Source organism: Larimichthys crocea, chromosome VI (assembly GCF_000972845.2).
Source record: "Larimichthys crocea isolate SSNF chromosome VI, L_crocea_2.0, whole genome shotgun sequence".
Lineage (NCBI taxonomy): Eukaryota > Metazoa > Chordata > Actinopteri > Sciaenidae > Larimichthys > Larimichthys crocea.
Window position 1 is genome coordinate 15,825,193 of NC_040016.1, and position 16,885 is coordinate 15,842,077.

General features: G+C 40.6%; 1 protein-coding gene across 1 annotated transcript; it reads left to right on the plus strand.

Annotated features, from left to right (window-relative positions):
* The first annotated feature begins 1,080 nt into the window (after positions 1–1,080).
* znfx1 (zinc finger, NFX1-type containing 1) lies at positions 1,081–16,466 on the plus strand. Its single transcript, XM_010735104.3, has 19 exons — positions 1,081–1,225; positions 1,994–2,088; positions 2,209–3,158; positions 3,659–3,893; positions 4,022–4,374; positions 4,459–4,638; positions 4,799–4,905; positions 5,856–6,094; positions 6,248–6,379; positions 6,595–6,743; positions 7,024–7,167; positions 7,262–7,382; positions 8,484–8,719; positions 9,681–9,820; positions 10,191–10,323; positions 10,853–11,020; positions 12,777–12,887; positions 13,091–13,186; positions 13,423–16,466. The coding sequence occupies exons 2-19, from the start codon at positions 2,055–2,057 to the stop codon at positions 15,865–15,867; spliced, it is 5,973 nt and encodes a 1,990-aa protein (XP_010733406.3). The 5' UTR covers positions 1,081–1,225; positions 1,994–2,054; the 3' UTR covers positions 15,868–16,466.
* Positions 16,467–16,885: the final 419 nt, after the last annotated feature.

A 16,885-nucleotide genomic window follows, 5' to 3' on the forward strand; every position in this document is an offset into this window, starting at 1 on the left:
ATCATCATATTATCATCAAAATGTACTTAGAGTACGAGAAGTAAAAGTACTTATTGTGCATTGAAGTGATCTGTCAGTGTTTTACTGTTGTGTATGATGTTTTTGGATTCAGATCTGTCAGTGTTTTACTGTTGTGTATGATGTTTTTGGATTCATAGTACTGCTGCATTCATGTTGATGTTGTATTTTACTACTGTAGATGTTAAAGTTTTAAATACTTGATATACTGTTGGATAGTTTAATCAACATCACATACATATGTTGATATGTTGTGAGAGCAACCTATCTTTTAAAAGCACACTTTAAATTAGCTTTGTGACAATGGATTTTACATGGTTTAAAATTGTTTATTTAACATAAGAATTAAATGAATTTGTTCTACCCATGTGTAGCCCGGTATACAAATTCAACACAGGTTTACACTTACACAGTGTTTCTCAATCCTGGTCCTCGGGCCCGTCATCAAGCTCTGCAGTGGCCTGATAATGAGCCACTCATTTGAATCAGGTGTGCTGGAGCAGGGAACATCTATGCAAGGCAGTGTTCCCCGAGGACCACGATTGAGAAACACTGATCTACATCATATAATACTTTGTATTGCTGCTGCTACCCTGTGAGAGCAACATATCTTTTAAAAGTACACTTTGAAATTAGCTTTGTGACAATGCATTTTACATGGTTTCAAATAGTTTATTTAACATGAGAATTAAATGAATTTGTTCAACCCATGTGTGGCACTCTCACCTTCCATGATGAAACATGAAATCAGCAGAGGTCAGAAAAGACCTATCTAGAGCAGGAAACTCAGGTGTATTCCACTCAGAGGACGTCCTATGCAGAAGAGGGCATGCTGTGACTGGTGTGTTTTTCCACTGAAGTATTAAGTGTAATAAATAAATATGTAATAATAAACCAGTAGGGTAACTAAATGATGCACTGTAGCCTGAAGGTAAACACATACTAAAACCATAATTTGTTGTGTGCATAGATAGTTAGTCATGTGCTTCTCTTAGTCATACACCATACACCAAAGAAAAGCTGCACACTGGCTGCAAGCTGTGGTGTGTTCTGATGAAACGAAAACGAAAATGACAAGAGCATTTAAATAGCAGCTCGGTGAGTGTGAGCGGCAGTGAGCCTGGGACAGACACCGGCTGATCATAGATGGATGCTTCCTGGAAAGCTTGATGTGGGTGTATATCATGTCGACTGGATTTCGGTCCTAGTAAGTATTTTCTTTCTTTTCTTCTTCTTGTTTCGTTTCGGGAGAGTATGGAAGGTGGCTATATATATATTTTTTTTTAGGAAGTATAAATAAAATATAAAGGTGTTAGAATAAACAATGACAAATGCAGCCTATGATGAAATGAGTTACTGCGGAGTATAGAACATGAGGAAGTGGGAACAAATGGTTTCCACAATTACTGGACAGTGACTATCTGTAAAGCTTCGGGGTATTTTCAGCAAACCATGACAAAATAAATGTTGTGGTTCGAAAGCTCTCGTCTCGTCCGATTTCTGCTGAAAAGAAACCTACCCTCACATGCAAATCCTTCATGCATCCAGTAGAGGGCACTCTCTACATTTGGGTTACGTCATTGCAATTGAAAAAGGAAAGTACACGCTTAAAAAGCATTGCAATAACAGATGGATTTAATTAAACATGTCACTATTACAATTAAAAGTCAAGGGATAGTGTGGTTTACCTACTCCCATGCGTATGTGTCCCATTTTGGCATTTTGTCGCTTGAAGATGAAGAGACAGGAAAGGAGACAAAATGCTTTCATTTCTTCAGAAGTTGTAAAGGGAGGGATCACCCCCTCTTATCTGACTTCAGCACAGTGACCTTGCAAATCATACTGATAATAGTTAGAAACCTTAATAGAACAGAGTGGATCATTGGGGAAGTCTAACCACATATGGGAATCCAGTGACACATTATTTAGTTTTTATTATTTTTCAAATTCCTGTGTGTTGTTTTTTTACTTTCAGAAGAATTTCAGAAATCATCAGTGTTACCAGTTACATTTCAACAACTACCACATGCAAGACCATGGAAAGACTGTTTGGGAGAGTGCTGACTGATGGTAAATTATAATTATCCAGTATGATAGGCAAACCAGTAACAACCGGAGTAGAAATCGAGGAAACTAGATGTTAATTTTCAAGGTCTCAGTATATCAATGTTTTTTCCCCCCTCCCTACAGGTCCTGATACTGGCCAAAATGAAATTGCTGGTGGAGGCAGAAGGAGAAGACAAGGAGGTGCACAAGGAGACAGGGCGAGAGGAGCGGAGGGCAGAGGAAGAGCACAAGGTCGTGAAAGGGAGGAAATAGATGGAGGACGAGGAGGAGGAGGAGGAGGAGGGATGCGTGGGAGAGGCAGAGGAAGAGGAGGAGACCCAGGAAGAGGGGGTGAAAGAGGTGTAGGAAGAGAAGGTCGGGGTGGAGCAGGAGATGCTTGGGGGAGAGGCAGAGGAGGAAGAGAAGGAGGAGGAGGAGGAGGAGGAAGAGCAGACTTATGGAGGGGGGGTGAAAGAGATGTAGGAAGACAGGGGGGAGGAGGAGGCAGACATAGAGGAGGAGGGAGGGGGAGAGGTGGAAATAGAGGAGAAGGGGCAGCACAAGAGATAGGTGGGGTAAGAAGAAATAGGGAGCAAGGTGCAGCTGAAGGTGAAGAAGAGGGAGGGGGGGTGGCAAGAATGGGTGTACGGAGAGGAGGACGTAGTGTAGACAGAAGAGGAGGTGAGAGAAGAGATGGTGTGGGAGACAGGAATGGAGGGAGATCAAAGTCTACAGGTGAAGCCAGAGCACCGCGAGGTCCTGGCCTGGGCTTTAAAGCACTGGAAGAACTCTCTGAAAAAGAACCATCTACAGTGGCCATCACCCTGTCCACTCACCCTGCCCTACAAGGTATTCTGAGTGGGACAACAATGAGGAAGGACCTTGTCGAACTTCTCTGCCTGGTGCTGAGTAAAGCCTTCAGATCACGGACAGAGAGGAGCACCCTACAGCACCTGGCTGGTATCATAAAAGATTCAGGATTTTTCCGCAATGTCCTGCCCTACTATCTGGTGGGCATGGAGTCAGAGTACAACCTTGATCGCAGGGCACAGTACCCACAACACCTGGAGAACATCCTGGCTATTCTGTCAGAGGTAAATAGATGAAGAAATGAAAGAACCAGTCGGTTAGTAATTTCAGCTGAAGGATAACTTATAGGAATATATGAAAAATACACAATAATTAGGATGACAGAGAGGAGTCCTCATGTGCAACTGAGATTTTTTCTAACAAGTAAGTGGTCCGGGTCTAGCAATAAAATATGTTGTATAATAATAAATGAAATCATATGCATTTCATTAAATATTCATGACCACATAAGCAGTAAATAGAATTTCAGCTGAGGGAAAAACACATGTAGGTATTAAGTTTAATGCTCAAAAGATCTAATTATTATTATTATTATTATTATTATTATTATTATTATTATAGGTGCTTAAAATTAGGTGTGAAAAAACATTTTAGGTAATTATAGTATATATAATACTAGTTGTTTTAATGTTATCTATTTTAGCCTGATTGTGCCTCTGTCTTAAATAAGAAAGTGAACTCCTTGTAGCTGAATATACTTTAACTGTCAAAATATGCTTATCAGGTCCTCAGCACATTCCCTGGTAGCACAGTCCAGACAGGGAGATTGCTACTGACACAGCTCCAAGCCTCCATCAACAGCCTGAAAACATCAGGAGTGGAAATCAACCCTCAAATGGAGGAGAGCCTGGAGAATCTTCAGGGCCTGATGAGGCACCTCCAGGAGAGATCCAGGGAGGGTACCCTGCGCTCAAACAGGGACACGTACGCCCTCCTACCCACTGGAGGTGATAACCCAGGTGATGGCGTCTTACAGATATATATCTTATAGATAAATGCTGCTTCTTTTAAACATTTTGATTCCCTATGATATTTTGGGGATGTTAGATATGACATGTAACTGAAATTTCCACTATTTCTAACCTAGCTGAAGAAGAGCAGCAAGATTTCAGGACCATACCCATTTACCCAACTCCTGAGGAGTTCCACCATGACTACAGGCCCTTCCTCAGACCAAACCTCATCACTCAGCGCTACACAAACACCCACCTCTACCTTGACACGCACTTCCGACTGCTAAGAGAGGACTTTGTGCGGCCACTACGTGAAGGCGTCCAGCAATTGCTTTGGAACCAAATGGACATGGGAAGGACTGATAATCCACTGAAGAAGAAGCGCTTCGATGATATCAGAATATATTTTGACACACAACTGGTGGCGCCCAAATGCACTCACACTGGACTTGCCTACCTAGTCCAGTTTGACATTCAGCCACTTAAGGTTAGCCTCTAAGTATTTGGATGTTTGTTACAATCAGTATTGGAAAGACATATATTAATAATATTTCCTCCATCTTTCCTCCAGTTTGTGCGCTGGCAGAACTCCAAGAGGCTGATCTACGGTTCCCTGGTCTGCCTGTCTTGTGACAATTTTGAGAGCTTCTTATTTGCCACAGTGTCAGATCGAGATCCCAAATACCTGCAGAAAGGACAGGTCCAGATTACCTTTACTGAAGAAAGCAGATTCAAGTTGGCCAGAATTGAGGTGGGTCAGCAAATTGTGTGCATGCATGTAGTTGCTGATATGTGATGTTATAGTCTAACATCTGCTTAATCTACAAAAGCTAGAACTGGAATTTACACTGAGCTGCCGGTATTAGATACATGTGTTTTTAACCTCACTATTAAAACGCTCTTTCTGACAGAAAAATCAATTGTTCCTGATGATTGAGACCACTGCATACTTTGAGGCCTATCGCTATGTCCTAGATGGTCTACAGGAGCAGCAGGAGGACGAGCTTCCCTTTCAGAGGTAAGAGTGTGTGTCTTTGTGTTTGTGTGCTGTGGAGGAGTTTCAGATTTTACTGTCAAGGACGTAGTTTTTATACAGTCCCACAGCACTTTCAAAAGGAATTCACATGTTGATTTACTCAGGAGGCAGTGGGGTGGGGGTGGGGGGGTTTAGCCTTCACATTTTTAATTGGCACAAGTTAATTATATCGACGTGCTATTCCCAAAAAGCTGTCATGCATGGATGAGTTCAAAAGTTTGTTTTTTGTTTGCACTGCCAGTGACCTTCATAGATGACACAAAGTAATGTATTATATTAGACACTTTGTTGCCCATCTGTCTCTCAGACTTTTCTCTTGTGACTGTACCTGGAAAAACTTTCAACAGTTTTTTTTTTTAAATTTTTTTTAGGAGTTATCAGTCACATAGAACTGAAAACAACTCTCCCTTTAAGATACCATTTTTCTCAGTGTTTTTCTCAGCGTTAGACTCTAATTTGGGTCAGTGTAGCAGTACAAACAGTGCAGTCTAGTGGGCTTTATCCCCTGACAATCATCTCTAGCTTTTCTTGGTAAATCCTCAAACACACCCTATTTCAGCTGGGGGCATTTGGATGAATTGAATTCGATTTTCAATTCTTCAACTCTCCTACTGTTTTTCTTCTATCATAACTAAACTTATGCTGCTTTTGAGCTTGCATATGTAAAATAACATATGCTTGAATTCATAGGAAACAAGTGCTATGTGTGGCCCAATGTTACATACTATGTATGCTCAGTTTTTATGATAAAAGCAAGTTTAGCTTTTACATGTTTATTGCAGTGGATTGTACTGTAAGTAAGAAATTGGAAAAATAAGATTTTAATAAGGACATATTAATGAGAAGTCTATACATCCTCTTACACAGATAGTACACACTAAAAGATATTAATAATTTTAAAATATAATCCTACCTAATCCTAATTCTTTCAGGTACATCGTGGAGTGCAACACAGATGTGCATCCCCCAGCTTACCTGCAAAGAAGAGATACATATGACCTGTCATCTGTCGCTGATCCTGACTATAAGGACAGTGTACAGCCCTTTCACAGCCTGCGGGAAGAGGCCTGGCCGAGAATGGAGGAACTGGGGCTGGACGAGTCTCAGATGAAAGCCTTCCAGCTGGCCCTCACAAAGGAACTGGCCATCATACAGGGACCTCCTGGCACAGGTGAGACATTGAAAAGCAATTGTTGGACAGATGAGTTCATTCATTTCTGAATGAAGACTGTAAAATGCATTTCACCCATTTGTAGAACGACAAAATATGAAGACTTCCAAAGCTTCTGCAATATATTAAACTCAGGCTCTTCCATTTTCTCAGGAAAAACCTATGTTGGGCTTAAGATTGCTGAGGCTCTGTTGACCAATCAGGATCTTTGGAAAGACAGATTTGGTAAAGGTCCAATGCTGGTAGTTTGCTACACTAACCATGCCCTGGATCAGTTCCTTGAGGGTAAGCAGTGATCCTGATTCATAGTAATATATCTCCTTTATATGTGTTGAGGTCTAAAATTTGACAACTCAGGCTCTTGTGAACAGAGAGTATATCTATGTCTAATTCAAACCAATTTTTGTAAGGTGTATTTGTTTATATTTGTATGCAAAAAATCCAGATCCACTTCAAGTTTAATTTAATTACTTTTCTGTCTTGTTTGCCTCTCCTCTAAGGTATTCATAAATTTCTGCAAAAGGGCATCGTGAGGGTAGGAGGCCGCAGCAGCAGTGAGATCCTTAAACCTTTTAATCTAAGGGAGCTGACCCACTCACCTGGCTTCAAACGTTCGCTGCCGTCACACCTGCGTGTTGCATATAATGAGGTGAGCTCATGCTGCCTGACCTACAACTGAACTTTATGTTACAAGCTGCTCCACACTTTATTTCTTTCATGCATAGCAACGTGTTGAGAAAATATGAAAGGATATACTAATTTGAATAATCCTGAATAATTTATCATATTGATCTTGTGTTTTTGTCTCATCTTTTTGTCACACATTTCAATGCTTGTCACTTTACTCAGCTTTACTAGTTGCAGTATATCACACACACTGTATGATTTCACAGTAATCCTGATCACAGTATTCGTGACCTGTTAAACAGATCTACAAGCAGCTGTGTCAGGAGGAGAGGGAGATCCAGAATCACAGTACGCGGCTGGAGTGTTCTCTGAAAGGCATTCTGCGCGAATGTTTCTTACAGAAGTACATTTCATACAGACACTGGGACAGTCTGCAAGAACTACCTGTGCGTTACACTCAATAAATAATGAATATTTCATGTATATGACAGTAGAAGACAGTGAACACTCATCAGTTTGTGTTTATGAAACAATTTATAGACACAGGATGAATTTGAGGTTTGGGGTGAAAGGAAGAAGACCAGCCTGATAATGGAGTGGTTGGGTTTGGGTTCCACCACCTTCCTGCAGAGGGAGACAGAGAATGCAAATGGAAATGAAGGTAAGACTTTGACTCTTTAAGTCTGCATCACTGAAACAGCATAAAAGGTCTGATAACTGTTTTCTTTTCACTGAAAGTGTGTAAACATTCCCTCAAAATCATAACCGTATTAGAAAATCTTGGCACTATTCTCGAATAGCAAATCACTTGCATCGTAACTTTCCCTGTGTTCATATCACAACAATGAAAACAGGATAATGGAAGGTGAAACACACTTTTATTGTTGGGATGCAGGGGGAATATTTTCGACCGACTAGGTAAAAGCATTGCATTGTCAAAGAAGTAATGAAGTCAAAGGCATTGTCAACCAACAGACATGTGAGACCTGCACTGTTTTTAATTAGACTCTATTATGGATTGACATAAATGGCTTAGAAAGCATTACAAATGGATTTCATAATTTATAATAATTTAACTGAACTGTTTATTTGATATAACCTCAATTAACAAAATGGATTTGTGATTAAAATATGTCTTGGGGGGGAAAAAAGAAAAGAAAATCTTAGTAGCAGTTCTCTCTCCAATTGTCCATCTTCTTCATAGTAAATTGATGTGATCAGTGCTTGACGGCTTAGTGTTTATGGGAATGGAGCTTTTTTCTGTTTCTTGCCTGTTGCCTGTTTTCTGGAACACACTCAGTATTTTTTTGTATTCCATTGCAATAGTTGGGGGAAAATACATAAAGCATGACTTGTCCTGCAGACAAATATCTTTTAAAATGAAACTGGATTTTGCCATCATATTTTCACTGCCAGTCCATAGGAGTTTGTATTAACAACTTCCACTAAGCCAGGTAGTCCTTGCAGCTCCATTTCAGCAGGCTCCAAACCAGCTAAATTGAACACTTAAGAGCTCTAAAAGTGGCGAAATGACCATCAAAGTCTAATCTCTAAACAGCTCCAGTCGGAATTTTGAGCAAAATAATAAATAATCCTGCAGCCAGTTCAGATAGACCATTAAAGATTATATAAACCATGAACCTAACTGATATGGTCTGGCCTCTCACTCACTTCCCATGCTATCTTTCTGTATTTTAGTGTCTGCTACTACACTCTATGCATTATTTTACTGGTGAATGAACTTCCTTACTGCAACTTGTAGAAGCAGCAGAGGAGGCGATGGAGCTGGAAGAAGACGACCTCATTGAAATCGCAGAGGAAGCAGATCTGATCCAGGCAGAGCGGATTATTGAAGACAACACTGATCCCAGAGGTGGTAGAGATGGCAGAAAGAAGGGAGACATGGAGGAGGCTGTCAGAGAAGTAGAATACCTGATGCTGGCTATGAACTTGGATAAAGCTGAAACATGGGCTAAACAGAGCGAGGAGGAATTTCAGGTATAATTATATATATTTTTTATAAAATAAGATGGACTTTAATAATCCCGCACCAGGGAAATTCACTGTTTTTTTTTCAAGTGGAGGGTATAATGAGTTTAATATTGACACGTATGCATTGTGTGTATGCCTGAGGTCTAACAAATATGTTGATTACTTCCACAAAACTGATTTTTGGATGAATTTGTAACAATTTAGTTTTTTGCATCCATGTTTTCTTGCTTAGCAGTCTTTATCTTATCTGCCTTTGTTGGTGCTTTGCTTCATTCCTTGGTTACTGCCACAAACCGTCAATCTCTCCAGTGGAAAAGCCTAAAAGCCTGAAAGCCTCGTGTCACCTGCTTTCACATGTGCATGCTTCTGCGGGGGGGCGCCATTCATAAAAACATTGCTCTGTGGCTCTCCTGGTGTTTCCATACTCCACAGGATACCTATCATAGAGCTGTGCAGCATCTGCAAAGGAGTTCATTAAGTGCCTCATTTTACAGAATACTTTACCAGTAAAAATATCCATTGACTATCAAATACGCACCACCTGTATCCTTAAAATCTGGCTTTGAAATGTTTGTAGCTTAGTAGTCTGCAGAAGAAGAACAATGCGGTGAGTTTGAATCACTTGCAGTGGATTCAAATGACCCAGACTCACAGAAAACAACAACAATAACAACAAAAACTTCTATGGTTACTTCTTATGCACTATAATTTATTTCCCCTCCTGCTATCTTCCAGTCATAGTTTCCTCCAAGCATAGCTATATACACTGTTTTAGTCTCATCTTTACTTTCTATTAAACTACAGCTTTACCCTTTAATGTTTACTTTGAAGCAGACGTGCAGGCGTGCAAGAGATTGCACCATTTCATTTCAATTAAAGACATGTTATGGGATTAACTAGGAATCCAAAGACTTGGTGATGAATGAGGGTCTGGAGTTCATCGTTGATCTTGTTCTGATCTGTACAGATGCAACGGGCCCAGAAGAAAAAGATGAAGAACAAAATCAGGAAAGAGCTGGCGAAGAGTTCAACTATGACTGAAACAGAGGAAGATAATGTCTTGGATATTTGGACCCTTAGCCTGCCAGACAGATGGAAACTCTATCGGTATGTTTGCGTTCTTACTTTCCATTACCTCTCCTGGTAACTTTAATACATTTTTGCCGTCCTTCCCTCCTTCTTCACTTTTCATCCATATTCTCCTGTGCTGCATCTCATCCCCCAAGCAACCTCAATCTGGTAGAAGTAGTCTATTCCCAGTGTGTATAATTAAGTCAACTAATCACTAGGAAAACCTATCCCAAAGGATTTTCTCACCTCAGAGAGCCAAAATGTAACCTCTTTTACTGTGAAAACAAGACTGTACGAGCTCATGTTTACATAATTGTGCTTATTATTTAAACTAGCAAATAAGGACATTTCCTAACTGAATCGGTTGTCACAGTGTTTTACCATTATTAATTTACTCGATCTGCAGGTTGTGGGTTGCTCGCTACAGGACAGAACTTCGTGCCAAAGTCCTGGAGTTTGAACAGGCCTATCAGAATGCAGCGGACAGGTTGGCTGATGTAAAACGTCACGAGAGCCTCTTTCTCCTCAAGGAAGCAACGGTACAGTATAATTGCAGTGATAAATATGTATAGCATTTCTTCCTGTAGCAGCTCCTTGTGTAGTCACAACTTCATATTAATTACAAATATTAAAGTAAGAACTTCCTGATGCTATCATCTACAGACCTCATGCGTATAGACATGAGGGTGTTCTCATCTAACTTTAGTGAAGAACTGATTAACGAACTGATTGTGAAATTTAAGACAATTGTGCACGTGAAATAATACATTTTGTACTTTTGCATACTTGCACTCTTGCACTCTTGCATAATAAGGGAGTTAACTGGGGAAAGCTGTAGGGCTCAGATATACGAGGTTCACAAATGGGAGCCGACACTGTGGTCTATTGGCATAGGAACCCAAAAAGTCATAACACCATTAAATTGGCTGTAAAATTAGCAATACTATACTGGCAAGGGGAGGCAGCAATAAAACAGTTTGTAGTAACAGAATGAATTATAAAAATCATTGAAAAACAGATCACAAAACTAGCAGAGGAAGTTAAATAAGCACATGTACTGTCCTTCAGGTTATTGGCATGACAACAACAGGCGCAGCCAAGTTCCGTAAGGTTCTGCAGGACGTGCGTCCATGTCTGGTGATTGTAGAAGAGGCTGCTGAGGTTCTTGAGGCCCACACGATCACCACACTGAGCCAAGCATGCCAACACCTCATCCTTATCGGAGACCACCAGCAGGTAAGAAACCACTCAGACAAATAAAGCAATGATTCCTAAAACTCGTGGTGGCACCTCATTAAACTGACAATTTGTCCACTGTTGTATTTTAATAAGCCTTCGTTCTCCGACTGCAATGACTCTATTTACACGCCTAGGTGAAAATTTAAAGGATAACCCTGTCATAAGGGATTTTGTGTGTTTGTGTGGTTGTCAGAATGTTTGCGTGTCTTGCCTTGAGGGAAATGGCAAAAAAAAACCTCCCATGCCAGCCATTACAAGAGATGGAGAAGAGAAGAGTGAGGAGTGATAGGCTGGACATCCATAGACTATTACAACAACTTGTCAGGGCCTGCCAAGGACATATGGCCAGGCAGCCTGTCTAGCAATCTGCAGAATCTGAACACAACTACACACAGTGCTATCACACATCTCAATATTCTGTCGTGGTTCTTCTCACTGTGTAACTTCTGTCTGTTGTTTTCCTAATATTTGCTCGTTGTACTGTTGATGCATGAATTTATGCATGCATTTGACTATACAAACAAACGTGACTTCCTTACAGTTGCACTAAAAGGTTAGCAAGTATCAGAATTGAATTTGAAATGGAGTTTAACTTGAAAATTGATTTTTATTTTAACCTGGTCTTGTAAATCAATGACCATTTTTTATACATCAAGTACATGAGATTAATATAAAAGTAATTTACCGCTGCACCTGAAGCTCCCTTCACTGTTTTTACAAGTAGGTCAACATTCTAGACATATGTTGGCTACAAAATAAATAAATCAATATTAGCATCTCTGCTTATCAATTTAAACTACCAATTAAATTAGTACAGGTGCGGTAAAACAATATGTAGAAAAGCAAAAAAGATGTGGTATTCTGATGGAACAAATAAGGGTTAATCTGTTTTATTTTATGGGTTTAGTATAGTATTTATCTTAACTCTATGCGCTAGTGTTAAGAGCTTTGTTTTTGTGGAACCTAAACCTGAATCTGTGCATGTAATGGAGGTGGATGGATCACACTTCCCGAGTAAAATAAGCTTTGGCATTGTTGTGCTGTTCATTAATCACAGGTTTTGTGTTGAATCAAGCAGAACACAATGCTTCACATTTAAACGAGAATTTGTCTTGCCTCCCTCACACCCCTCCCACATACATGCACAATCACACCCTGTCCTCTAGCTGAGAGAAGATTTGCACACACACAAACTCACACATTCAGGCAAAACAGCAAGAAACTTAACAGGACAGCAAAAGAAAGTTGGAGTGCATTTGCATACATTCTATATTCCCATCCAGTCACTCTAAAACAGAAACCCATAGTAGAATGCTCTTGCTCCTGTATAAATGGTTCCTTCTACCCGTGTGTTAGCATTTAGAAAACTACATGGCCTGATCAACCATGAAAGTCATTCCTCTATTCTTCATTTATGATCCATGATCTTTAATTCACTCAAATATGTTAATATAAAACAGTGAACCTGCCATACTCACCCCTGGGGGGGAAAAAAAGGCCAAAATAAGCAAGTCGCATCATGCTCCATGCTCCATATGCACATCACGTGTTCATTCATGAACGTTACAAAGGGTTTATAAAGATGACAAAACGTGCCCTAAAAAGCTATATTAATTATAAAGGCATATTTCTAGCCTTAAAAACAAGTTCTCAGTTTGTACAAAAAAGCTATTCATTTTTACTTTTTCTTAACAATAATTCATAAAAACTGAAGTATTGGGAGCATATAATGAACATGTGATTTTTCATCTAGCTGCGCCCCAGCGCCACTGTGTACGAACTTGCTAAGAACTTCCACCTGGAGATGTCCATGTTCGAGAGGCTGGTTAAATTGGGACTTCCGTTTGTCAGACTCAACTACCAGGTTTGTATTTCTCTAACTTACTTACTTCTAATTATTTGTTCATCTTACTGCAAGATCTATTAATCAACAATGTGTTTAGATGATGCAGTTAGAAGCATCACCCTTTAATGAGTATGTTTGTGTGTATGCTTGAAAGTGCACATATACCTCTGTATCTATATGTGACTGCCTGTGTTTCTCTGCGTTTGTGTTTTGTTCTTCAGCATCGTATGAGGCCAGACATTGCCCGTCTTCTTACCCCGCACATTTACTCAGAGCTGGAAAATCATCCTTCTGTGCTGGACTATGACAACATCAAGGTGCGTATTGTTTCTGCTCTCCTGCTGTGTCTCCATTCTGCTTGTTTCTCTTAGCTGTGAATAGCTGTTTACATGCCAGCATGGATTAAAACGATCTGCATTGTATCTTAGACTTTTAAACGTATTTTGCACCAAAGCTTGACAATGTGTGCAAGATTAAAAATACTGAATTCAAAAGAATATCGGAAACATCAAACAATGTCATAGAATATATAATACTGAATGCTCTCTTACAGGGCCTCAATACCAACTTATTCTTTGTGGAGCACAACTACCCAGAAGAAGAGATCAAAGACGGAAGAAGCCATCAGAACCAACATGAGGCAAAGTTTGTAGTTGCCCTTTGCCGCTATCTTCTCTTTCAGGACTACAAACCAGAGCAAATTACCATCCTCACAACCTACACAGGCCAGCTCCACTGTCTGCGCAAACTCATGCCTGCCAACCAATTCACAGGGGTCAAAGTGCACGTTGTAGACAAGTACCAGGGAGAAGAGAACGACATTGTCTTGTTGTCTCTGGTCCGCAGCAACCGACAGGGTAAAGTTGGCTTTTTGAACATTCCCAACCGTGTCTGTGTAGCCTTGTCTCGTGCCAAGAAAGGGCTTTACTGTATTGGCGACAGTAAAATGCTGGGACAAGTCAAACTGTGGAGCAACATCTTCTACACCTTGAGAGAGAAGAACCAGGTTGGAAATGCTCTGACCCTCTGCTGTCAGAATCATCCAGGTCGACAGATAAGCGCTTCACATGCTGACGATTTTCAACAAGCCCCCGAGGGGGGCTGCACCCAGCCTTGTGACTTCCGTTTGGATTGTGGACATGTTTGCTCAAGTGTCTGCCACCCCTATGACCCTGAGCACAAGAAGTACAAGTGTGCCAAGAAGTGCCAGAAGATTTTATGCAATGAAGGACACAGGTGCACATTTGTATGCCACAGACCATGCCCAGAGAAATGTCCAGTGATGGTTGAGAAGATCATACCCAAGTGTCAACACAAACAGATGGTTCCTTGCCACCAGGACCCAGAGACATTTATATGTCAGGAGCCTTGCCAGAAGATGCTTTACTGTGGACATCCATGTGATTCATTGTGTGGGGAACCATGCACCATTAATTGCAAGGTGAAGGTCAACTTAAAACTGAAGTGTGGCCACATCCAGCAAGATGCTTGCTTTTACAGACTACAGACAGAGGATCCTGAATGTAAGACCCCTTGTAATCATCAGCTAAAATGTGGCCATGCATGTCGCGGTACCTGTAGCAAGTGTTATCGAGGACGGTTCCATTTCCCATGTTTTCACCAGTGTGAGCGTCTCTTGATTTGCTCCCACAAGTGCAGGGAGCCTTGCACTCGTGATTGCCCTCCCTGTAGGAGACCATGTGAGAACCACTGTGTTCACAGCAAGTGTACAAAGCCATGTGGACAGCCCTGTGCTCCATGCATTGAGCCCTGTGCCTGGCAGTGCCCTCACCAAAGCTGCAGTAAACTTTGCTCCGAGCCATGTGATCGTCCACCATGCACTGAGCCCTGTGCCAAGACCCTGGATTGCGGCCACCCATGCATAGGTCTCTGCGGAGACAAATGTCCAGACAAATGTCGCATCTGTAATCACGATGAGGTCACAGACATTTTCTTCGGCACTGAGGATGAACCTGAGGCTTACTTCATTCAGCTACAGGACTGTGGACACATCCTTGAACACGCAGGCATGGACACATGGATGGATGACAACCAACAGGCAAATGAAGGAGAGCAGGTGGCCATAAAACTGAAGGAGTGTCCGAAGTGTCGAACTCCTATCCGCAAAAATCTGCGTTATGGATCTCACATCAACAGCAGGTTGGCTGAAATAGAGATGGTAAAGGTGAAGATAAATGGTCAACAGACAGATATCGAAAAACACAGGAAGTCCCTTCAGAATCAGTGGAAGGAGAACCTTCTCACCAATAAAATGAGTCAGCAAAAAGAATACATGGATATCAAGGACCGACTGGGAAAATCTTATCTCACAGCAAATGATCTATGGGTTGTGGAAAACAAGATGGATTTCCTCATAAGGGTTGCAAAGCTAAAACAGTTCCAAAAGGAAAACATGTTACTCAGGCAAACCTCCAAATTAGAAAAGTATATTGAAGAGTTTTTGCACTGGCTCAACAACAGCCACCAAAAATTCACAGAGCAGCAAGTCTTTGATTTACAGAGAGAGCTACAGAGACTCACTCTCCTGACTGAACTCAACGCCCGTTGTGATAAGGCAAACAAGAGAGGACAAAGTGCCAAAATTGGGTCTGAGGCACAAACAATGAGAAAGGTTTTGGAAAAGTCTGGCCAATTCACTGAACAAGATGAACACATCGTGAAAGAAGCCATGGAGGAACTAGACAAAAAGCTTCCACTCACAGGCTTGGGGATCAGTGATGAAGAGAGAAAGATGATCGTCTCGGCAATGAAAATGCCACCTGGACACTGGTACAAATGTCCTAATGGTCATGTGTATCTTATAACAGAGTGTGGAGGTGCTAATGAGAGTCGAACCTGCCCTAATTGTGATGCTACTATTGGTGGAGCCAATCACACACTGGCAAGTGGCAACCAAGTCGCCACTGAGATGGATGGGTCACAGCACCCTGCTTGGTCTGAAGCCAACAACCTTCTAAACTTTGGTCAACATATTTGAAAGCCATCTGGAGAGAAGTTTGTTGTTACTGCCTCACTTTCAGAGCAGTATCAGGTTATGGTTTTACTGAAATGACCCCACAATTCATCCTGGACTGGGAGGGATCTCTACAAAAGTTACTTTACTCACTTGAGATATGGATGTGTGACCATATATATATTTCTTTTGCATTAAATTGACATTTGAACCCTTTTATTACACTTACACACTTTAGTCATTTTTATGAGTGTTTTAATCAACATCCCACTGTATTGATTTTTTTCTTTTTTGCTTGTTTATACATATGGGAAGTGGTTTAAAAAAATGCTTTTGCATACATAAATTATGTATCAAGGACGTGATTCATGAGTTTTCAGCGTCAAACAACTGAATAATTTAAATCTTTCACATGTTCAAGAGACAAGAGACTGTAACAGTTGTCCTATGTTGTACTATTGCTAAACAATAGGTGGCAGTAAAACACTGTAAAAGAAAATACAGATAAATGATTTGATAGATATGCTTGCAGCTTGCTCAAATCGAATAAAATGTACCTGTCTATATAAGCACATTCTTGTCTTAATTTTACACTCACACACCATTAAAAAAAAATACCATCAGGGTGATCAGTGCTGTATGTTGTTAATATATTTTATGTGGGCATTAGGCGGAAAGCATTAAGCTTAGTGGGAATGATTAACACATAACTTGTAATGCTGCTACAAAACATGCATATGTAGTAAAGCTAATGTGGACACCATGCACATAAACATGGTACAAAGGAATAATCAATATTTATAAATCACTTTTAGAGTTATTGTTCCCTAGAAATGTTCACTGCAAAATGTTTACCCACACAGTCACACACTTACACATTGAACTGGTATCAGCAAGAGTTAATCATTTGTGTCTCTAACAGGAGATCATTGGCAGTGAAGTCAAATAAACTACCCTGAAACAGCTACAATTTCTCTTCACTACTGTACGGGACTCACAGTAGCTGAGTTTCATTTCGGAATTTTGTAACAGTTTGCATCAC